At 50.4% G+C, this 22,782-nt stretch overlaps 3 protein-coding genes across 3 annotated transcripts; 2 read left to right on the top strand and 1 right to left on the bottom strand.

The window, feature by feature from the left end:
* The first annotated feature begins 7,822 nt into the window (after positions 1–7,822).
* On the top strand, positions 7,823–11,055 carry LOC124685438 (protein AATF-like). The gene is made up of 12 exons (XM_047219790.1): positions 7,823–8,150; positions 8,237–8,309; positions 8,459–8,533; positions 8,643–8,753; positions 8,869–8,908; positions 8,982–9,045; positions 9,653–9,755; positions 9,861–9,956; positions 10,056–10,085; positions 10,340–10,436; positions 10,531–10,615; positions 10,695–11,055. The coding sequence occupies exons 1-12, from the start codon at positions 7,876–7,878 to the stop codon at positions 10,816–10,818; spliced, it is 1,173 nt and encodes a 390-aa protein (XP_047075746.1). The 5' UTR covers positions 7,823–7,875; the 3' UTR covers positions 10,819–11,055.
* A 260-nt stretch (positions 11,056–11,315) lies between these two features.
* LOC124674636 (monocopper oxidase-like protein SKU5) lies at positions 11,316–14,231 on the top strand. Its single transcript, XM_047210681.1, has 5 exons — positions 11,316–12,334; positions 12,432–12,797; positions 12,883–12,961; positions 13,460–13,665; positions 13,764–14,231. The coding sequence occupies exons 1-5, from the start codon at positions 11,316–11,318 to the stop codon at positions 13,870–13,872; spliced, it is 1,779 nt and encodes a 592-aa protein (XP_047066637.1). The 3' UTR covers positions 13,873–14,231.
* A 2,660-nt stretch (positions 14,232–16,891) lies between these two features.
* LOC124674624 (U-box domain-containing protein 39) lies at positions 16,892–18,757 on the bottom strand. The gene is made up of 2 exons (XM_047210671.1): positions 18,330–18,757; positions 16,892–18,230 (listed from the first exon to the last, which is right to left on the bottom strand). The coding sequence occupies exons 1-2, from the start codon at positions 18,755–18,757 to the stop codon at positions 17,072–17,074; spliced, it is 1,587 nt and encodes a 528-aa protein (XP_047066627.1). The 3' UTR covers positions 16,892–17,071.
* Between the last annotated feature and the right edge of the window lie 4,025 nt (positions 18,758–22,782).

The raw sequence follows: 22,782 nt of genomic DNA, 5'->3' as shown, positions 1-22,782 counted from the left end.
CCCCTCATTATATAGGTGGAAGCACCAAGAGTTCTAGTCCAAGTCTTCGAATAAGACCCCAACACTAAAACCTCCCATATGTGGGAAACCTACTCAAGGAGGGAGTCCTACCCAAGGTGGGACTCCCACCTTTCCTTGAGGTGGGTTGGCCGGCCACCCTAGGGGAGTCCACCTTGGACTCCTCCCTTTAGGGTTGGCTGGTCATGCAAGGTGGAGTCCCTCCGGGACTCTACTTTCCATGGTGATTTCTTCCGGACTTTTCTAGAACCTTCTAGAACCTGCCATAAATGCACCGGATCATTTCCAAACTTGGAATATGACTTCCTATATATGAATCTTATTCTCCGGACCATTCCGAACTCCTCGTGATGTCCGGGATCTCATCCGGGACTCCGAACAAATATTCGAACTCCATTCCATATTCAAGTTCTACCATTTCAACATCCAACTTTAAGTGTGTCACCCTACGGTTCGTGAACTATGCGGACATGGTTGAGTACTCACTCCGACCAATAACCAATAGTGGGATCTGGAGATCCATAATGGCTCCCACATATTCAACGATGACTTTAGTGATCGAATGAACCATTCACATACAATACCAATTCCCTTTGTCACGCGATATTTTACTTGTTCGAGGTTTGATCTTCGGTATCACTCCATACCTTGTTCAACCTCGTCTCCTGACAAGTACTCTTTACTCGTACCGTGGTATGTGGTCTCTTATGAACTTATTCATATGATTGCAAGACATTAGACGACATTCCACCGAGAGGGCCCGCAGTATATCTATCCGTCATCGGGATGGACAAATCCCACTGTTGATCCATATGCCTCAACTCATACTTTCCGGATACTTAATCCCACCTTTATAACCACCCATTTACGTAGTGGCGTTTGATGTAATCAAAGTACCTTTCCGGTATAAGTGATTTACATGATCTCATGGTCATAAGGACTAGGTAACTATGTATCGAAAGCTTATAGTAAATAACTTAATGACGAGATCTTATGCTACGCTTAATTGGGTGTGTCCATTACATCATTCATACAATGATATAACCTTGTTATTAATAACATCCAATGTTCATGATTATGAAACTAATCATCCATTAATCAACAAGCTAGTTAAGAGGCATACTAGGGACTCTTTGTTTGTCTACATATCACACATGTACTAATGTTTCGGTTAATACAATTATAGCATGATATATAAACATTTATCATAAACATAAAGATATAAATAATAACCACTTTATTATTGCCTCTAGGGCATATCTCCTTCACGAAGAGGAAACGAAGTGGGGCCACGAGGTGGCCACACAACAGGGCGGCGCGGCCCAGGTGCTGGCCGCGCGGCCCTAGCGTGTGGGCCCCTCGTGACGCCCCTTGACCTGCCCTTCCGCCTACTTAAAGCCTTCGTCGCAAATACCCCCGCACCGAGAGCCACGATACGGAAAACCTTACGGAGACGCCGCCGCCGCCAATCCCATCTCGGGGATTCAGGAGATCGCCTCCGGCACCCTGCCGGAGAGGGGAATCATCTCCCGGAGGTCTCTTCATCGCCATGATCGCCTCCGGATCGATGAGTGAGTAGTCAACCCCTGGACTATGGGTCCATAGCAGTAGCTAGATGGTTGTCTTCTCCTCATTGTGCTATCATGTTAGATCTTGTGAGCTGCCTATCATGATCAAGATCATCTATTTGTAATGCTACATGTTGTGTTTGTTGGGATCCGATGAATATTGAATACTATGTCAAGTTGATTATCAATCTATCATATATGTTATTTATGTTCTTGCATGCTCTCCGTTGCTAGTAGAGGCTCGGCCAAGTTGATACTTGTGACTCCAAGAGGGAGTATTTATGCTCGATAGTGGGTTCATGCCTCCATTAAATCCGGGACAAGTGACGAAAAGTTCTAAGGTTGTGGATGTGCTCGTTGCCACTAGGGATAAAACATCGATGCTTTGTCTAAGGATATTTGTGTTGATTACATTACGCACCATACTTAATGCAATTGTCTCGTTGTTTGCAACTTAATACCTGGAAGGGGTTCGGATGATAACCTCGAAGGTGGACTTTTTAGGCATAGATGCATGCTCGGATAGCGGTCTATGTACTTTGTCGTAATGCCCCGATTGAATCTCATAGTACTCATCATGATATATGTATGTGCATTGTTATGCCTTCTTTATTTGTCAATTGTCCAACCGTAATTTGTTCACCCAACATCTCGTTTATCTTATGGGAGAGACACCACTAGTGAACTGTGGACCCCGGTCCTATTCTTTACATCTGAAATACAATCTACTGCAATTGTTCTTTACCGTTCTTCGCAAACAATCATCATCTTCCACACAATACGTTTAATCCTTTGTTTACAGCAAGTCGGTGGGATTGACAACCTCACTGTTACGTTGGGGCAAAGTACTTTGATTGTGTTGTGCAGGTTCCACGTTGGCGCCGGAATCCCTGGTGTTGCGCCGCACTACACTCCGCCGCCATCAACCTTCAACATGCTTCTTGACTCCTACTGGTTCGATAAACCTTGGTTTCTTACTGAGGGAAACTTGCTGCTGTACGCATCACACCTTCCACTTGGGGTTCCCAACGGGCGTGTGCTTTACGCGTCATCACGGACACTGCAGCAACGGATCACTTCTCCAACGACCTCAACAAGCTGAACATCAAGGAGCAATACCATGGGAAGGAAACTGTCCAAACTGCTAATGGTACAGTTATGCGCATTACACATATTGGTCAATCTATAATTCCTACACCTACACAACCACTTCATCTCAACAATATTCATCACATACCATCCATTACTCGCAATCTTCTTTCCGTCAAAAGATTTACATATGATAATAATGTTTTCTTTGAATTCCATCCATGGTATTTTCTTGTTAAGGACAGGGTCACTAGGGGGGTTCTGCTTAGAGGGGGATGCCACCGAGGTCTCTATAATCTTGATGTGTCATCTGTTAAGCAAGCCTTCAGCAGCGTCAAGGTCTCGCGTGATCGGTGGCACTCGCGTCTAGGACATCCAGCCTCTCCGATCGTCCAACATATTATACATCGTCATGAGCTTCCCTCAGTGTCAGTTAATAAAGCTGTAACTTTATTGTGTGATGCCTGTCAGCAAGGCAAGAGTCATCGGTTACCTTTTTCAGCGTCTACTCATGCTGCTACTGCACCCCTTGAGATTATACATTCCGATGTTTGGGGTCCTGCCCAGACTTCAGTTAGTGGTCATCAGTTTTATGTGAGCTTTGTCGATGAATTCAGTCGTTTTACATGGCTTTATCTTTTGAAACACAAATCTGATGTCTTTGCCATCTTCCTTCAGTTTCAGAAACATGTTGAACGTTTACTCAATAAGAAAATTATTCATGTTCAAAGTGATTGGGGTGGCGAGTACTTAAAGTTAAATAAGTTTTTTTTTGCTGATATTGGTATCTCACAAACACCGTCATGTTGTCGAGACCGGTCTTACTCTCCTAGCTCATGCGAGTATCTCTTTTCGGTTTTGGAGTGATGCTTTCTCTACCGCTTGCTTCCTCATCAATATTACTACATAGTTGCGTTATAGATATGCAAACACCTCTCGAGCGTCTCCTAGGTGAAACACCTGATTACTTCTTCCTGAAAGTCTTTGGTTGTGCGTGTTGGCCACATCTTCGCCCATACAATAACCGTAAACTTCAGTTTCACTCCAAACAGTGTGTTTTGCTTGGATATAGCTCTCTTCATAAAGGCTATAAGTGTTTGCATGTTCCTAGCATCTATATTTCCCGGGATGTTGTGTTCGACGAAATAGTGTTCCCCTCTGCTCACACCACTGTACCCTCCACCACACCATCCTCTCATAATACACCTCTTCACTCCGACCAATTTGTGGATGCTGCATATACTCCTCTGCTATTGGCTAATCATGGTGCAGGTGCGGGACGTGGAGCACGTCTTGAATTACTTGAGGAAGAGCCGCCGACTACTCCGCGCGCCCACGTCGATCTGCATGCGCATGCAAACTCGGGCGGGACGGGTGCCTCTCGCGGCGTCATCAGCTCGCCTGGGCCGACCTCGCCCCCAGTGCCTGGCTCGACGGGAAGCTCACCCCCTCATCACCTGTCGAGGCGGCCCAGTCCCCTGGCTCCTCCTCATCGACCAGCGCGGCAGATTCTTCTCCGTCGCCGCCTACATCGATTCCTGAGACGTCGTCACCAGCACCTCGTATGACCACACACCTTCAGCATGGTATTCGACAGAAAAAATCCAGACTGATGGCACTATTGCTTGGAATACAACCAAGTCATTTGATCCTCCTTTGCTGACTACTGAACCGCAGGATTTCCGTGCTGCTCTCTCGTTTCCCCACCGGCGCAGTGCTATGGAGACTGAGTACTCCGCTCTTCAGAAAAATCAGACGTGGCACCTAGTACCACCTCGGTCCGGAGTGAACATCATTGATTCCAAATGGGTGTTTAAAATCAAGAGGCAGGCTGATGGGTCCATTGACAGATACAAGGCTCGCCTCGTTGCAAAAGGATTTAAGCAGCGCTATGGACTCGACTATGAGGACACCTTTAACACTGTGGTGAAGCCTATTACCATTCGTCTCCTACTAATGATGGCTCTTTCTCATGGATGGTATCTACGTCAGCTTGATATTCAGAATGCATTGTTACATGGGGTTCTCGAGGAGGAGGTTTTTATGCGACAGCCACCTGGCTTTGAGGATCCTAGCTACCCTAGCCATTTTTGTCGGATTGATAAGGCTCTCTATGGTCTCAAACAGGCTCCTCGCGCATGGCATGCCAGACTCAGTTCTGTTCTTTCTGGTCTTGGCTTCACACCCTCTACAACTGATACATCCTTGTTTATTCTGCGACGGACGGATGTCACCATCTATCTTCTAGTTTATGTTGATGATATTATTGTGGTGAGCTCGTCTGTAGGTACTGATCGTCTTCAGCAACTTGGCTCTTCACTTGCTCTCAAGGATCTTGGTTCACTTCGATATTTCCTTGGTATTGAGGTCCATAATTCTCATCGTGGTGGCCTTCTCTTGAGTCAGCATAAGTATGCTTCCGAGTTGCTGACTAAAGTTGGGTTTCAGAAGTGTGCTCCTGTAACTACTCCTATGGTTGCTTCTGAGATACTTTCAGCTATTGATGGCACTCCCCTTTCGGCTGAGGACTCTACTCGCTACCGCAGTATTATTGGCGGTTTACAGTACCTCACTATGACACGCCCAGACTTGTCTTTTGCAGTCAACAAAGTGTGTTAGTTTCTTCATGCTCCTCGGTGTTCTCATTGGTTGGCGGTCAAGCGCATCCTTCGCTATGTACAGGGTACTCTGTTGCATGGGTTGCTGTTGCGCCCCTTCTCTACTTCGCCGCTCCTGTCAGCCTTCTCAGATGCTAATTGGGCGGGTGATCCCGATGACCGCTGATCTACGAGGGATTTGCTATCTTTTATGGAGGAAACTTAGTGTCCCGAAGTGCCAGAAAACATGCCAATGTTTCTCGTTCTAGTACAGAGTCTGGGTACAAGGCACTTGCTAATGCTACTGCTGAGTTGATTTGGGTACAAGCTCTCCTTGGTGAACTTGGAGTAATTCAGAGGAGTCCACCTATTCTATGGTGTGATAATATTGGAGCCACATATCTGTCTGCCAACCCGGTGTTTCATGCTCGTACTAAGCATATCGAGATTGATTTTCACTTTGTTCGAGAACGGATTGCTAAGAAGCTACTGGATATCAGATTCATCTTCTTCAAGGATCAGTTAGCTGATATATTCACCAAGACGCTTCCACTACCATTGTTTACAGCATGTAGGCGCAATCTCAACCTCTCCGAAGTTGAGACTGAGAGAGGGCGATAAACGTTATATTTGTTCATAGTTTGTCACGTGTCCCTGTTGTAACCGTATACAAGTTGTGCTCTGTAAACTACACTACATGTAATGATACCAGGCCGATCCTAGTTGGTATGATCCTACCATACACATACGTACTCTTTCAATAGCTTCCAAAAACACCCACTCAACTCGATTCGTATGCTTTATGCATATCCAACTTTACTACTCATATACCATTCTTCCCAGCTTGGTTGCACGTTATCCAAAATATTGCAGGTTTAAACAATGTGGAAAGGTTACATATATGTTATCCAAAGACATGGCTATATCGTTTGCCGCGCATATATGCTCCTCCCTAGATATTTTCTAAGAAAGTTCATCTCAGGATTCTTAGTTTTCCACCCGCGTTTAATTATATGTGTTGTGTGGATCCAGGATGCAGAACTCTTTTAAGGTTCTCGGAAGTTTCGAGTATGGACAGGCAAGACGAGTAATTCTCTGCTTTGTTCGCATGGGGTACTTCTTTGGAATTTTTAGACTGAGCAGAACAAAACATTATACGGATTAATTTCTTTCAAAAGATACACTTGAGATGCAATCAAATACTGTCAAAGATCGTAAAATTCACTCACCAATACAGAGCTTTGTAGTAATGCTGGATAACAGAATGAATGAATTGCTACATGTTTCAGAAATTGGTGTTCACACGTGACAAGTTTGTAATTTTTGTCTCTTCTCTACTGTAGTTTTCCGTTTTCTATTCCACTGTATCTAATGCAGACCTTCTATTTTAGCGGACAACTTGATCGATTTGAACATCCTTTACTCAATTTGGTATGAAAGATATCACACCAAAAATGTGGTGTATTTTGCAAGTCCGCCTCCATCTGTAGTGTCATATTTGAGTCCAGCATTATAAATAAATACATTTTAATATTTTTATGAGACATTTTTGAGACAAATAGGTCATTGATTATCTATGATTCACTATTTATTAAATGATGATTCAGTTTATCTCTACCAAAGTTTAGCAACATGTTTGGTACAACGAATTGTTTACAGAGCATTTTATTTATCGCGCATACATCTTTAAAAAGGTTTTGGATCAAATATGCCGCAGCAACGTGCGGGCTATCATTAGTTAAAAAAATACTCCTAAAGGCACCGAGGCCCACTTGAGGCCCGTCTCACTCTCCATTGAGGCCCAGCTCCTACTCAAAGCCTCTCTTCTTCCGGCCAAGCCTTCCGGCAAAACCTATACACCGACCAGGTCGGTGGCTACCGGCCACCGCACACCCCCTGGTCGGGTATGAACCAGGCCCATTTGTGTCTGTTAGCTGTAGCAGTTCGTTTTTCGTTTTTCTTTTTTTCTTTTCTGTTTTTTTCTTTTTTCTTTTTTCTGTTTTCGGTTTTGTTTATATTTGTTCAGATTCGAAAATTTTAATTTTTAAAAATTGTTTAAATTGAGAAAATGTTTAAATTTAAAAATATTCAAATTTGAAAACCGTTCAAATTCAAAAACCGTTCAAATTTGAAAAACCGTTCAAATTCGAAAGTTGTTCTAATATAAAAATCGTTCAGATTCAAAAATTGTTCAAATATAAAATTTGTTCAAATTCAGAAATGTTCAAATTCGGAAATTGTTCATAGAAAAAAAATACATTTTTGTTCAAATTTTAAAATGTTCAAATCTAAAAAAGTTCAGATTTTTAAGAAGTGATTTTTTTAATTTAAAAAATATTTAATTTTAACAAATGTTCAGATTTTAAAGAAACAAAAAAAAACAAAAAAAAGAAAAAAGAAAAAACGGCTTACCTGATGTTGGGCTGCGGCCCAATTAGTAACCCGGGAGGCGCGCGGGGTGTGCGGCAGCACCATCGACACCGACCAGATCGGTGGACAGCATCTCCCAAGCCTTCCTCAGTATCCCACCCCTCCGCTGCCGACCCCGCCGCCGCCTCTCGCTCCTCTCCTCTAGCCGCCGACGACCCACCGACGAGGAGGAGATGCCGCCACTCGCATCCAAGCGCCGCAAGGCATCACCTCCCCCGCCGCCCTCCGAGCCTTCTTCCGACTCTGGAAGCGACTCCGACCTCCATCTCCACGACCACTCCGACCCCGAGGAGGACGGCAGCTTCTTCTCCGCAAGGAGCGCCGCCGATGACGAGCAAGATTCCGACGATGGCGAGCAGGAGGAAGATGACGACGACGAGGAGGAATCTAATGATGGTGAGATGGGGGAGCTCGAGCAGGAGTACCAAGCCCTCCAGGCCAATCAACAGTACGTAATCTCGCGCTTCCACCTGCCCTCTACATGTCTCACCTTCGCACGGCTAATTTACTTCAGAATCTTTCTTCCACCTGCAGAAGCATTCTTCAGACCTTGAAGCAGCACCGAGACGACGACGTCGCGAGAGGCCAGGCCGTCAAGAACCAAAAGGTCCTTTTCCTACATCTCCTATATTGGCCAACATAACATGGACTCATCATGATCGTGTGCAATGGCTACCCTTCACCAGTTCGCCTCCACTGTTTTTAAGCTTTCAAGCTGCTGACCTTAATTTGCCTCCAATTTCTGTTCAACTGAAGGCCCTATGGGACAAGACCCTGGAGATGAGATTCTTGCTGCAAAAGGCGTTTTCCACTTCGAACAAGCTTCCCAAGGTCTGTCTTTGTTCAGTCGATGCACGCATCTTCGTCTTAATTGCTGTTACTGTTCAAGAATGCAGGATCATTCAGATATGTATGTATTGTTGCAATTGTGTTCTTGCAGGATCCCACCAAGTCAAGATTCTGTGGTCATGATCAGGAGATAGAGGAAGCATATGCTGAGCTGCTGGATTCATCGAAACAGACTCTTGGTTGCATGCTGGAGCTGCAGGAGGTTTGGCTGCCTGCTCTTTGCTTCTCTGTCTATGCAACGCTACAGTAGTCCTTATATTAATTTCCCAGGCTTTCTTACTTTGTGCAATATGTATGTTTTCTACAACTTACTGTAGGCTTTACTGGAGAGGAACCAGGCTGCAAAGGGTCCGAACGGTACTACTACTGTCCACTCTTTCTCATTTTGAAGGAGGCCTTTAAATGTTTGTTAATCTTGACTTAATGGCAGATAAAGTACCTGAATCGAATGGAGAAAATGACGAGTGGCTGGAAGTACAGAAAGTGCAGACAAGGTAACCTTTTGCAATAATAGAAACTGTGATGAAGTACCGTGGCATATATTCTTCAGTATGTTGCAGTGTTCTTGCATAGCCGCAAATTTTATTTATTTTTGTTAATCAGCACTGTGCAGCTGTACACTTGTATGCTTACCACATCGTGTCCGTTGAATTTGTTGTGCTTTAATACTGATAATCTAAACTCTTACCTAGTCTTTTAGTATTGTAGTTTCTTAAATGTCTTTGAGCTAGTGAATTGTTTGGTTTGCTCTGTCAGTATTTTATGGTTTCGTCTTTAAAAGACCCTATCTTTTCTGGGTTGCTAATTTCCCTGATTAATGTTGGTAAATGTGGCAACCTGCATTCGGGCAAGCATCGTCTATGAAAAGAAATTAGTTACACCATTTTGGCAAATTTGTAGCTTAGCACCCACAAAATAAGGGATACACAAAATAACATAAATGCATTTCTGTTCAAAAAGCAGAAATTGGAAACGAAACTTGTTATGTCAGTTCTAGAATTTGTCAGATTGCAATTGTGTGTATTTAGCATGGGCTTTTTTAATTTGACTTCCTACACATATACAAAACAAACCAGGGATTGATATCATGATTTTTTCCAGGATAACCCCTTTCAGAAATACTGAGATAGATAAATGGCAGAGGAAAACACAGGTCACAACTGGCGCTGCTGCACTGAAAGGAAAGTTGCACGCATTTAATCAGGTTGGTTGAAGTTGTATTTAACTACTTCTAGTACTTTGTAATTGTGGAGCAAGCCTAGATCTAAAAGGCTAAAACCTTTGCTTCCTTTCTGTTGTATGAGAACAGAACATAAGTGACCAAGTTGCTGGTTATATGAGAGACCCAAGCAGGATGATTAACAGGATGTATTTGAGGAAATATGATGTTGGTGTATTTGGAGAGGTATTTTAGATTAGATGCATCTATTATGAAGGTACACAAGTCATGCTTCTACTTCTAATTATAATGATTAATTTGTGAGCCTTTCCGTTCACTTTGCAGAGTGCAGCAGAGCCTGCTGTTACCGCGGAGGTATGAGTAATTCTCTATTCTTTACTTGGAATTATTTCAAGCTTGCCTGTCTCTCATTTGTTCTATTATTAATTGTGTTTGTTATGTAGTCTAGTGTTGAGTTCATTTATTTCATTGAGGCAAAAATTCATGTATCTTTGATTATCTATTTCCACTCATTAATTAAATTAGACTAGTTCTGGTGAACTCATATAATTAGACACTATGGGCAGTGCACTTCTTAGTCTAATATCTTCACCCATGTTGTAATTCAGGGGAAGACTGTGGAAGGTGATCCTGAACTTGTTGATGATTCTGAATTTTACCATCAACTTCTCAAGGAGTTTCTCGAGTCATGTGATGGAGCATCTGGTTGGTATTTTATCCAACTATTCTGCATCTGCACGTATTGTTTGTGCCTGGAATGAATTGTACTGATGAACCATGCTGCAATCAATGCTTGTAGAGTCTGCATTTTATGCTCTAAGAAAGAAGCAGCACAAGAAGAGAAAACTTGTTGATCGCCGGGCTTCAAAGAGCAGAAAGATAAGGTATACTACTTACTTTGGGAGTAGTTGATGTTTCGTCCCTGCATTTGGTCTTGACTTTTATTACGTGTTTCTCTTCCAGGTATAATGTCCACGAGAAGCTTGCTAATTTCATGGCCCCTGTTCCTATGACGGTTCCCCCGATGGCTTCGAAATTGTTTGAGAGTTTGTTTGGGATGGGCAACCAGAAGCCAACCACAGTCTGATTTAAGAGGCGACTCAAAGTTTCGACATGAGAGAAGGTTCAGCTGGCTGCTTTTTTCTGCAGTTTTAAATTGTAATATGTAATGAGAATGCTGGTAGAAATAGTAATTCAAAAGTGTTGAATCGCTTGACCTGAAAAGTGCATTTCTGTTGCTGCGTAAGCTAGTTGTTGTCCGATGGTACAGTATATGTAAAACTGAAAGTAATACAAATACTGTGCCCCATATTCTGATCTTGAACGTGTTTTTTTTACGGAGTAAATTTCTCTTGGGACAACGGTGACTATGATTTTCTGCTTTGTGTTAACGTCCTTGAAGGCCATTAGTTTTTGTAGGGCCGGGCCAGGCTGAGCTGGGCTTTGTCTGAAGGCACAAAGCAGGCAAAGCAAATTGTCCCCAATTTCAGGCTACTTTACCTTTCCTCCTCTGTTTCCGCTTTCTTGCTTTGCTTCCCACTCCAGCTCCACTTCAGTCTTCAGTTCAGCTGGCAGCACAAAACAATGGCGCTCCTCCTCCTCCTCTTCCTCCTCTCCGGCTGCTACTCGACGCGGGCGGGGGACCCCTTCGCCTACTTCGACTGGGAGGTCTCCTACCTCACAGCCCGGCCCCTCGGCGTTGCCCAAAAGATCATCGCCATCAACGGCCAGTTCCCCGGCCCGCCGCTGAACGTCACCACCAACTGGAACGTCGTCGTCAACGTCCGCAACGCGCTCGACGAGCCGCTCCTCCTCACCTTCCACGGCCTCCAGCAGCGCCGGACGCCATGGCAGGACGGCGTGCTCGGGACCAACTGCCCCATCCCGCCCGGCTGGAACTGGACCTACACCTTCCAGGCCAAGGACCAGGTCGGCAGCTTCTTCTACTCCCCCTCCGCCTCCCCGCTCCACCGCGCCGCCGGCGGGTACGGCGGGATCGTCGTCAACAACAGGGCCGTCATCCCCATCCCCTTCCCCTTCCCCGACGGCGGCGACCTCACCCTCTTCATCGGCGACTGGTACGCCAGGTCCCACCGCGACCTCCGCAGGTCCCTCGACGCCGGCGCGCCCCTCGGAGCTCCCGACGGCGTGCTCATCAACGGGCTCGGCCCCTACCGCCACAACGACTCCGTCGTCCCTCCCGGAATCGTCTACGAGCGGATCAATGTCGACCCCGGGAGGACCTACCGGCTGCGCGTGCACAACGTCGGCGCCTCCGCCAGCCTCAATTTCAGGATCCAGGGCCACAGCCTGCTCCTCGTCGAGACCGAGGGCTCCTACACCTCCCAGCAGAACTACACCAACATGGACATCCATGTCGGCCAGTCCTACTCCTTCCTGGTCACCATGGACCAGAACGCCAGCATCGACTACTACGTCGTCGCCAGCGCGCGATTCGTCGATGCCAGCACCGTCGATAAGCTCACCGGCGTCGCCATTCTCCATTACTCCAACTCCCAGGGTCCAGCCTCCGGTCCCCTCCCTGATGCCCCGGATGACCAGTATGACACTGCATTCTCCATAAACCAAGCAAGATCCATCAGGCACGCCTTCGTTCCTTCCTCTACGCTAGCTAGTACATTTTGGTTTGTGTTCATTTGGTTGGATGATGATGCTCATTCTTATCCTGAACTGTTTCAGGTGGAATGTTACCGCTAGCGGTGCCCGCCCGAATCCGCAGGGCTCATTCCACTACGGTGACATTACCGTGACCGATGTGTACTTGCTGCAGAGCCGACCGCCGGAGCTCATAGACGGGCAACTGCGCTCTACCATAAACGGGATCTCTTACATTGCCCCGTCCACCCCGTTGGTTCTTGCGCAGCTATTTAACGTCCCTGGAGTGTACAAAATGGATTTTCCTAATCATCCGATGAACAGGCTACCTAAAGTCGACACGTCCATTATAAATGGCACATACAAAGGCTTCATGGAGATTATCTTCCAGAACAACGCCACCACGGTGCAGAGCTACCACTTGGATGGATATGCGTTCTTCGTCGTTGGGTAATTCTGTCGTAGTACCCTGAATTCCCCTCTGCTTCATCCAGGTCTGCATTGCTTACTTCTGGTTGGTCCTTCTCATTTTCAGGATGGACTATGGATTGTGGACTGAAAACAGCCGAGGTACCTATAACAAATGGGATGGTGTTGCGCGCTCCACAATCCAGGTACTGAAATTCATGTCTTTTTTATTTATGGTTGGCTACTTGTATGGTCTGCTGAAACCCAAGAAATTATACTTCATATATTTCAGTGTGATAGGATATTCATGGAAATAAGTAGTACTAGTAACCTGAGAAAAACACAGAGGATAAGATATGCACTTTGTGTTTCTGTCAGTGGTGTTTGAGCGTCCTCTAATATTTGTTGGGAGAGTCCCAGAAATGGCAGACAATAGCTATCATCAAAGATGTTTATGTGTGCCTGACTGAAGAAAATGTGTCTTGTGTATAGTGATTAGATTAAATAAAGGCTGGTTCATATCATTTGAGATATGGTATGGCTAAGGACACTCAACCAACCCCTTTTGGGGTTAGCAATTTTAATGTCATATGAAAAATCATGTAAGTGATGAACTGCAATGACTGACAGAAACTAACTCTGATCGATTATTTTGTCATGGGTTTGGTTGGTTGACTGGGAATGTTTGTGCACGGCAAATGTAGGTATTCCCGGGCGCTTGGACTGCTGTGCTTGTGTTCCTGGACAACGCGGGTATATGGAACCTGCGGGTGGAGAACCTGGACAACTGGTACCTGGGTCAGGAGCTGTACATAAGTGTGGTGAACCCGGAGGAAGACCACAGCGCCAACACGGGGCTCCCTCTTCCGGACAACACTATCTTCTGCGGCGCACTCTCGAGCCTACAGAGGTATATATATACGTTTCTTCTACTCTTTGTGGGTAGGAACGGTGATGGACCCATAGTAGAGTAACATGACAGTAACGTTGGGTTTATTGGCTACACAGAGAACAGTCTCATAGGTTCCAGTACTCGGGAGCTTCGCGGGCTAGGGAGATGGCGTCTGCGGCAGCTGTTTTGACAGTATGGCTGGCTGTTATTTGGTTACAATGGTAGATAGACAAAGAGGATGATAGATAGAGACATTGGATGAATATGTGTAGGGTGAACAGGAGGAAATGAGATCAAGAATTTCTGGTGGAGAGACAAAGAGGCTGGATAGCACATATGGTTGCGGGTCAGCTCCCCGGATGCTTCATTTTTGGTTAAGCTAAAGCAATGGACGGATGCCCCGAATTGTGAAGGCAATGCCCCTTGTAATAGAGTAGATGGGCTTTGAGGAAACCAATCATCCCATTCAAATATGTGTTGTAGAGTTTCCTGTGTATTTACTGCTTCAAATTCTTCCTAGTTGTTGTCAGCTTTGGACAGGAAGTGGGCATACACATATAGATATACCAAGTTGATCTTTCTTCTGAATGAGTACTAAGGAAGGAGGGAAGGAGCAATGTGTTTGAAATCCAAGCATTTTATCTTGGATTTTTTTTATCTGAATTATTGTAATCGTGTATGTAGATGCAGCCGTTGACTGAGGCTAGTTGTTGCCGTTGTTTCCCCTGATTGTGTATTACGGAGTAGATGTTTAGTCTGGCGCAGTTGCTGCTCCTACCCAAGCTGTTGCTCCTGGCGTCTTTCTTCCATATTTTCGCACGGCCAAGCAAGCAGCAGGTTGCTGGTGGTTCGGAAGCGTTGTTCTAGCAGGCGTGATTGAAATGTAAAAGGGAAGCGGTTACACACGGTGTATTGGTGGTAATAAAATGGATATCTGTGAGGTAATAATGCCCCATTTTCGGTCGCCTAGAAAATGCTCCTTTTTGCTGACAAAAGCATGGAATGTGACATTGGTTCGTACGGAGTATATTACTGTACTAGAATAGTAGCACACCACTTATCAAAGCTGTGGTTTAGGGCATCTCCAACCGCGCGACCCAAACGGACGTCCCTTTCGGGTCGTTTGGGTCGTCGCGCGGACACGCGGATGTCACCCGGACACCCACACACGTCCGGCTACATTTTTAATCCCCAACGCACATACGACCCAAACTGAAAAGTAGACCAAACAGAGGCGGAGGCCGGGCAACGCGGCGTGGGCGCGGCGCGGCCGGCGACGGCGTGGGCGTGGCGCGGCCGGCGACGGCGTGGGCGTGGCGCGGCTAGGCGAGGCCGGCGAGGGCAGGGCGTGCGTGGCGAGCCCGGCGACGGCGCGACCATGGCGAGGCGAGCCCCGCGCGGCCGGGGACCTCCGCCATCCGCTCCCTCTCGCCACGCGGCGCGCGCCCCGTTCTCCGCGGCGCGGCCCCGTTCCTCGCCGCCGACCTCCCGTCACGGCCGCTCCCACGGCAGGCTGGGCGGCCTCCTTGGCGCGGCCTCGGCCCCTGCAGAGGCGGCCCGAGGTGCGGCGCGGCCCGGCCCCCGCGCGGCGAGCTCCGCCCACGCCCGTCCGTCGCCCAAGCTCGACGCGGGCACGGCCCCGTCCGCCGCTGCGGGCGCTGCCGCTGCTCCTTGTTGAGGTCGTTGACGAAGAAGTAGTCTAGGCGCAGCTGATCCCCCTGTTGTCGGCGCCGATTCGTGCCGATTCGTGCGTGCATGTCCGGGCTGCCGCCGCCTACGCGCGCGGCTGCTGGCTGCTAGAGCTTGGTGCTTTGCCGCGAGCGGGGACGTTGTCCGAGCACGGCTCGGCCACGGCACGGCTCGACCACAGCGGCGTGGAGGCGCGGGGCGGTGTGGCTCGCGACGTGCCCGGCGTGCGGGTGCTCGCGCGGCCGGCGCCCGGCGTGCGGCCACAAGACAGCTCAACCAAAGCGTAGTGAAGGCGCGCGGCGGCGTGGCTCGCGACGCGCTCGGCGTGCGGTGCTAGCGCGGCCGGCGCCCGCGGTGGCTCGTGACGGCCCGTGCTCGCGCGGCCGGCGCCGCGGCGGCGTGGAGGCGCGTGGCGGCCGGGTGCTCGCGGCGGCGTGGAGGCGCGTGGCGGCCTGGCTCCGGCGCGGCGCGGGCGGCGATGCGGCCTCGCCTCAACGCGGGCGGCGGCACGGCCGGGCTCGATGTGCTCCGCTTTGGCCGCGGCGACCTCCGGCATGAACGAAAAAAAAGGGGTTGTGTTTAGCGGGGAGCCTCCACGCGAGCTCGACGGCGGTGGTTGGCCGGCGAGCCCTATTCCGGTGGGGAGCGAAGCCAACATCCATGGCGAGAAAAGAAAGAGAAGAACAGAGGAGAGAGAAGGCTGTGTGAGTTTGGATGGATTAACTAGTGTGGCTGCCATGTGGGGTTTGGGAGGACACGCGCGGACGACCAGAGACGTCCGCACGCGTCCGGCTCGCCCCAAATTACTCCCAAATTTGGTCCGGCTTTGGGTCGTGGCGGACCGCGCGGGCTGTCCGTTTTGCATTTGGGTCTGCGCGTTGGGTCATGTTTTTACCCAAACGGACGCGCGGGCTGTCCGTTTTGCGTTTTGCGTCCCCGCGTTGGAGATGCCCTTACACGAAGTCTTGGTTCTGTTCCTTGTATCACGCGACATCGTGTTGAACTGTTCGAGCCGCGTTGTATTGAATAAATTAATTACCTGTAGTTGACCTGTGGCAATTTGACCGATTTCTATACTGTGTTTTGTGGTAATGCGATGAGGATTTGCTTATTATATGCTTGATTTTCTCCAGCACCATGATGTGTTTGAAACATGTTTTTATCGTTTAAAAAAGTTGTGTAAAGAACTTGAAGAGAGCTGCCCTTCGAAAAAAAACTTGAAGAAAACTGAATAAATGAGTTGCATCTGTGAATTTTGTTTGCCCAGAGTTTTGGTGTAAGTTCAGTGCCAAAGTGAGTCTCTCTTCACTATTTGTTCCTTTAAACACATGAGATTGGTCAGCAAAACGTTCAATCACTATTTGTGTTCCTGAAAAGCAGATGAAATCATCAGGTCATAAAGAGTCAACTTGGGGATGATATATAAAATGTGATCTCAGAAGCAAGATAGGCATCAACAAGCGTAAAGAGCAACGATGAGTGATGCAAAAGCCAATGTGACAAATGTACCGTTGTTTCTTCTTTAATCACAAATACATTTACACAACATGAACACCTACATAGTAGATCCAATAAAATTACACTTGAATTGGAACAAAAGAATTCAGCTAAGCAGCTCCACGAACACCAGAAGTTCCAACTGTATGGGCTAATGGGGAAGGAATAGCAGCTGCTCCAAACACTGGAATAAACAAGAGGCGTGCGCGCGCGCGCAAGGAGAAGACTTTTGACTTTGTCAGAACTGGGTGGTGTTTGACCCGGACGTCCCGCCGTGGTTGCCTCCCCGTTGGTGCGGCGGCCGCCGGAGCGAGACGAGCCCCTCCGACACGATGCTCGCGTCGCCCCACTGGCTCCCCAGTATCCCCGACGCCGTGAACGGCATCTCGTCGTCCTCCCCGCGCATTGCCCGGAGCGTGCGCCGCGCCATGTCCCTCCCGACCCCGCCGCCGTCGCACTCCGTCACCGGCGCCAGCGCCTCCTCGACGCCGGCCGCGCGCGCGAGCCCGCGGAACCTCAGGCTGCCCTTGCTCATCCCGTACAGCGCCGATATGCAGTACTCCTCCTCCGAGCTCCCCGGCGCCGCGGCGCCGCTGCGCATGACCCCGACCACGGCCGCCACCGCGCCGCCGTCCATCAGCGCGGCCCGACCTTCCGGGCACCCGGCCAGGTTCGCGAGGATCATCAGCGACAGCTTCCGCAGCGCGGCGGCGTCCGCGTCCGCCTCGGCGCTCCCGCGGCCCCGCGCCTCCGCCGTGGCCAGCAGCGTCCGCACGACCCCCGGCGTGCGCGCGATCTTGGACCGGTTCATCCCGGCGAGGGAGACGTGGTACAGCGCCATGCCGGCCTCCCGCCGCGCGCGGTGGCCCGCGCCGCCGCTCGCGAAGAGCTCCAGCAGCGGCGGGATCGCGCCGAGCACGCCGATGGCCGCGCGGTTCTCGTCCTCCACCGCGAGGCTGTAGATCGCGCCGGCCGCGTGGTCCCGCGCCTCCGGGTGGCCGGCCCGGAGCACGTCCACGAGCGGCGACACCGCCCCGGACCGCACGATCCGCACCTTGTTCTCCGCCTCGAGCGACAGGTTCACCATGGCCGCCGCCGCGTTGGCCTGGATGCCGGCGTCCCCGGACAGTAGCATCGGCCGGAGCGCCGCGAGCAGCCGCGGCGTGCAGAGCTGCAGCCGCACCTCCCTGGTCTCCCGCGTCGCCTGCCGCAGCGACGCCATCGCCTCCCTCTGCTCAGTTGGGCTGGTGTCCGTCGCGCCGAGCACGGCCATGATCTCCTCCTCCACGGAACCGCTCCTCTGCTTGGGCTCCTGCGGGAAGTCCTCGCCTGAGACAGAGCGGTTTCTTGTCCGGACGGAGGCGGGCTGTGGTGGCCGCCCGTAGTTCGACTGCGGCCTCTCCTCCTGGCTCGGCGGACCGTACTGAAACTGCGACGACCTCTCCTCCTGGCTCGGCGGACCGTACTGGAACTGCGACGACCGCTGCTCCTGGCGCGGCGGCCCGTACTGAGACTGCGACCTGGACTGGTCCTGGCGCGGCGGCATGAGGCGGCGGACGATGTCGCCGGCGGTGTCGAGGGAGAGCGGGGAAGGGTGGGGAAGGCCGAGGCGCTCGCACCAGTTGAGGATGGCGGAGCGGAGGGCGACGTTGGGGATGAGCACGAGCGGGGAGGACGGGAGGTCGGCGACGGCGGGCGGGTAGAAGGCGAGCGCGGCGCAGGCCTGGATGCATGCGCGCTCGATGGTCCGGCCGGGCGGGACGATGACGGGGTCGGCCATGAGCGTGCCGGAGATGGGGCAGAGGAACTCCGGCGGCGGGTCCATGGTGGCGGTGAAGGAGGAGGAGGGCGAGGAGGAGGCGGAGGAAGGCGGCGAGGGGGAGGAGGCCGTGAAGGGCCTCCACCGCGACCGGGCGGCGGCCATTGGTACGTCTCGGGCGTGTTGGCAGAGGGCGATGGCGATGGCGCGCGCTTGATTGTGACGACGAGGTAGCTATGTTGGCTGGTTTTTAGCGACGGATTTTAGTCATGGATGGAGACTCCATCGCTGCTTCCGGACGCGCTCTTGGAGAACCCACGAGTTTGGTGAGAGGAATGGGCCAGATCATCGTGGCCCGAAGCTTTGAATTCGGATCAAATCCTCTTTCCGACTGGGTACAAGTTTTACGCTAAAACCGGGTAGAAATTCTAGACATCCGGGGAGCAGTAAAGAAAACCTAAGAAACCAGAAAACAAATGTGAGCAGGTATAGTTTCAAGAGAAGAATGACACACCATATATTTGTAGTTTAGTAATCGGGGCAGATGATAGACCAAAGAACGAACATTAGAGAATCTCGCGTCTTCCAAACCGTTCCCTAAATTGCACCGGATTGAGTGTTTGGGGGACGTCGCTCCCCAGTTGCGTCCCCCAAACGCCCTCACCAATAAATATTAGCGCACAAAAATAAAGGTTTTCATTCAAATTTGATTATATATTACAAAGTTTGAATGAAAACGGCTAGATTTCATCTAAACCCTGGCCTACTGACCGCCCGACGGTGCGATCGACGGTCCTGCCCCGTCGTCGCCTCCCTCCACCGTAGATCCTCCAGGCGCCGCCTCTCCATGCGTAGGGCGGTGAGCAGACGCTGCTGTTCCAGCAGCGCGTCGTCGCCTACCCTCCCCTGCTGCGCCGCCTGGAGGGAGAGCTCGACGGCGCGGAGAATCTACGCCTCTTCGCGGGCACGGGCGTCGCTCTGGAGCTTCTTCTCCGACTCGAAGGACTCGACGAGCGCGCGTTGCTGATCGGCCGTCCCGTCCGGGTGCGGCCCGTCGTTGTCGGACCACTCGAAGTCGTCGTCCTCCTCCTCCTCCTGCTCCGCCTCCTCCTCCTCTGTCTCATCCTCGTCCTCCTCCTCCTCCTCCTTCATTCGCGCCTCCAGTCGCGCCACCAACGCGTCGGCCTCCATCGCCAACACATCCGCCCGCGCCCCCCAGGCCGCCTCCGTTGCCACCAGCTGCTGCTGACGCTCCATCGCCTCCTGCCGCCGGCGCTCGATCGCCTCCTGCCGCCGGCGCTCGATCGCCTCCTGTCGCCGGCGCTCGATCGCCTCCCGCCATTCACGGTACTGCGCCTCCCGCTCCTCGCGCTGGCACCGACGCTCATCACAGCACCGCTGGCCAATCTCCTCCGTCCGGCACCGCCGTGCCTCTTCTGTCGTGGCGGCGTCGAACGCCGCAATGGTGTTCGCCAGCGCCTCCTCCTCCCACGCCGCGTTCTCCTCAGCTGCGGGGTCTCCCGCTGTTGACGCCGCCGCCGCCTCACGCTGCTGACGGGCCCGCTGCTCGATTGCCTCCCGCCGCTGCTGTCGCTCTGCACGCCAAAGCTCCGCCCGGCGCTGCCGCGAATCTTCCTGGGCGGCGGCGTTGATGCCGAACTGCGAATCCGGTGGTGGAGGTGGTGGTGGAGGAGACGGCGGTGGAGGGAACTGGCCATCGCCAGGGCGGTTCATCATTGCGCAATGTTGTTCGAGCGACGAGGGCTGTGCTTGTGGCGGAGAAAGGGGTGCCGGCGGCTGTCGTGGCTGCCATTGAGCCGGAGGGCCTTTTATAGACGCCGGTGTTGGGAAGAAAGCGCGGGAAGGGGCGAGAAGCGGCGGGAAGAAAGCGCGGGAACGCGCGGTGACATGCGAACACCGGCGACGTGTGGAGGCTGCGCAGCACCGAAGAGACGTCTCGCCTGCCCCTCCGTCACCATTAAGGCAACGCTGCGACGCTTCGGTCGTGTGTCACTGTGTGCGAATAACTTCCGCCGCGAGGTAGGCGACGGTTAGGTCCAAACTTGAATGTGCCGCTGACGCATCGGCCCCGCCACTCCCCGCCTCGCTTTTCGTAGTGTCCGGCGTGCCCGGAGCGTCTCATGTGGGGTGGGGACGGGCTCGGGGCACCGGACACCGTATCGAACCGCGTCGGACAAAAAACAAGTTTGGAGGACGCGGCTAGGAATATTTTTTTTGTCCGGCGCGCTTCAAATCTTTTTGGGAGACGGTTTGACGAACGTGACTGAAGATGCTCTTAGATGGTAGGGGACAATAGAGGATAACAAGCCTAAAAAGTTCAACAAAAAAAACTCTAGACATCCAGAGAGCACTAAAGGAAAAAACTATGAAACCAGATTAAAATATATAGTTTCAAGAGAAGAAAGGAAGGAGGAACCCACCGTAAGTGCGGACTATGGTGACTTGAAGTGTGACACTAGGTCGAACCTTAGGCTAGTTTGCACCTCGCACTTCCATGGGTTTTATCATTCCATCGTGGGTTTATCCAAGGGTCCAAGCAGCACCGATGATAGGTGATGGTCGTCGACTACGGTGATCCGTCGCGGCGCAAGCCATGCATATTTCACCTCCGTTGCCTCCCTTAAAAAGTGCATCTCCATTGGTTATTTGGCGCAAGCCGGTGCGTGCTTCGGGTTGTTGCTGTGGTGACGGCCCGGATGGTGGTAACATGCTGTGAAGTCCGAGTTGTTTGGTCTAACATGCGATCCAAATTCTTCTTCTCCTTTTCAGTTTCGCGGTCTCTTCGTGCATCAGCAATGGTTCGACCAAGATCATCAGCGGGCTCATCACGTGCCTCTTCTTCACCTTCCCCTTCATCTTCCTCTTCTGCTTCCTCTCCTTCAGCATCCTCCATAAAAGTATCACCGAAATGATCAGGATAGTTGTCATCATCCCCTTCTTCATTATCTTCCATTCTAACCCCTCTTTCTCCTTGTTTGGTAAAACAATTATAGCTTGGCATGAAACCGTGCCGAAGTAGGTGGACATGAACGGTTCTTGAGGAAGAGTAACCTTTCTGATTATCACAGGCAGCACATGGACAGAGAATAAATCCCCGCTGCTTGTTCGCATTAGCCACAGCGAGGAAATCATTCAAACCCGTCATGAATTCATCACAGAGTCGGTCACCGTACATCCATTACCTATTCATCTGCATTATTATGATATAAAGTATATAATTAACCATCATGCATTTGTTAAACTAACTAGCTAGAAATAATAGAAATTAAACTATCAACTACACATGCATATTTAGCAATGACACATGAAAGGTTCAAGTTGCTAACGCCGACCGAGGAGGAAAAATAAATGAGAAAACTTAAGTATGGCTCGGACACTTCATATCATGTTTGTTTTATGTGAACACAAGTGGCATCATGCTCTCGGGCATTTCATCGAACACCTCTTGTGCATAAGAAGATAAAAGCCAAACCCACCACCCCTTGTGAATAGAAGTGAAACACCAAGTGGCTCACACACAAGCGAAGTGTGCTGCAAGCAGTATTTATAGTGGTGGGCCTTTAGTCCCGGTTGGCCCGGGACAGGCCTGAGCACCTTTATTCGCGGGTTGGCCAGACCAACCGGAACTAAAGGTCCGGCCGTACACCAGCTGTCGATGGAGGCCGTTGGGCCCGCAGCTTTAGTCACGGTTCCCCAGCAGAACCGAGACTAAAGACCACATTAGTTCCGGACCAAAATATTTAGGGACTAATGGATTGGGATGAAATGCCTTTTTTCTACTAGTGCTCGTGGAGAAGATGGCACTCATGGGCAACCTTGGTGGGGTGCGGAGTGCGAGTTGGGCGTAACACAAGAATTCAAATAAGACCTCTTCTATTTCTTTATCTTTAAGCACAAAAATGATATTGACAATTGGCTGGAATATTTGTAATTTCCATTATTTATTTGGCTATTTGTATTGTTATTGGTGATTATTAACAGATCGGCAAAATTTTCGCAAAAAAAGGAAATAAACCATGACGAACATTGCAAAAAAAGACTACCACGCACATTGCTAAACCAAACAATCCATGTTGTGAGACGCCCCTAACTGGTACATGAGGAGAGAGAAGAAAAACAAATCTCGAGGTGACTAGGGTTTCCATCTCCTCCGATGGCGCCACCATGGC

Source organism: Lolium rigidum, chromosome 1, assembly GCF_022539505.1.
Source record: "Lolium rigidum isolate FL_2022 chromosome 1, APGP_CSIRO_Lrig_0.1, whole genome shotgun sequence".
Classification (NCBI taxonomy): domain Eukaryota; kingdom Viridiplantae; phylum Streptophyta; class Magnoliopsida; order Poales; family Poaceae; genus Lolium; species Lolium rigidum.
The sequence above is the reverse complement of the archived record's forward strand: the minus strand, read 5'-3'. Positions and strand labels throughout refer to the sequence as shown.

Coding starts and splice junctions, on each gene's coding strand:
- LOC124685438 (XM_047219790.1), top strand. CDS start 7,876: ATGCCGCCACTCGCATCCAAGCGCCGCAAGGCATCACCTCCCCCGCCG. Junction 8,310..8,458: donor AGGCCGTCAAGAACCAAAAG/GTCCTTTTCCTA, acceptor GTTCAACTGAAG/GCCCTATGGGACAAGACCCT. Junction 8,909..8,981: donor GGCTGCAAAGGGTCCGAACG/GTACTACTACTG, acceptor ACTTAATGGCAG/ATAAAGTACCTGAATCGAAT.
- LOC124674636 (XM_047210681.1), top strand. CDS start 11,316: ATGGCGCTCCTCCTCCTCCTCTTCCTCCTCTCCGGCTGCTACTCGACG. Junction 12,335..12,431: donor AACCAAGCAAGATCCATCAG/GCACGCCTTCGT, acceptor GAACTGTTTCAG/GTGGAATGTTACCGCTAGCG. Junction 12,798..12,882: donor TATGCGTTCTTCGTCGTTGG/GTAATTCTGTCG, acceptor TCTCATTTTCAG/GATGGACTATGGATTGTGGA.
- LOC124674624 (XM_047210671.1), bottom strand. CDS start 18,757: ATGGCCGCCGCCCGGTCGCGGTGGAGGCCCTTCACGGCCTCCTCCCCC. Junction 18,231..18,329: donor CAGTCTCAGTACGGGCCGCC/GCGCCAGGAGCA, acceptor CCAGGAGGAGAG/GCCGCAGTCGAACTACGGGC.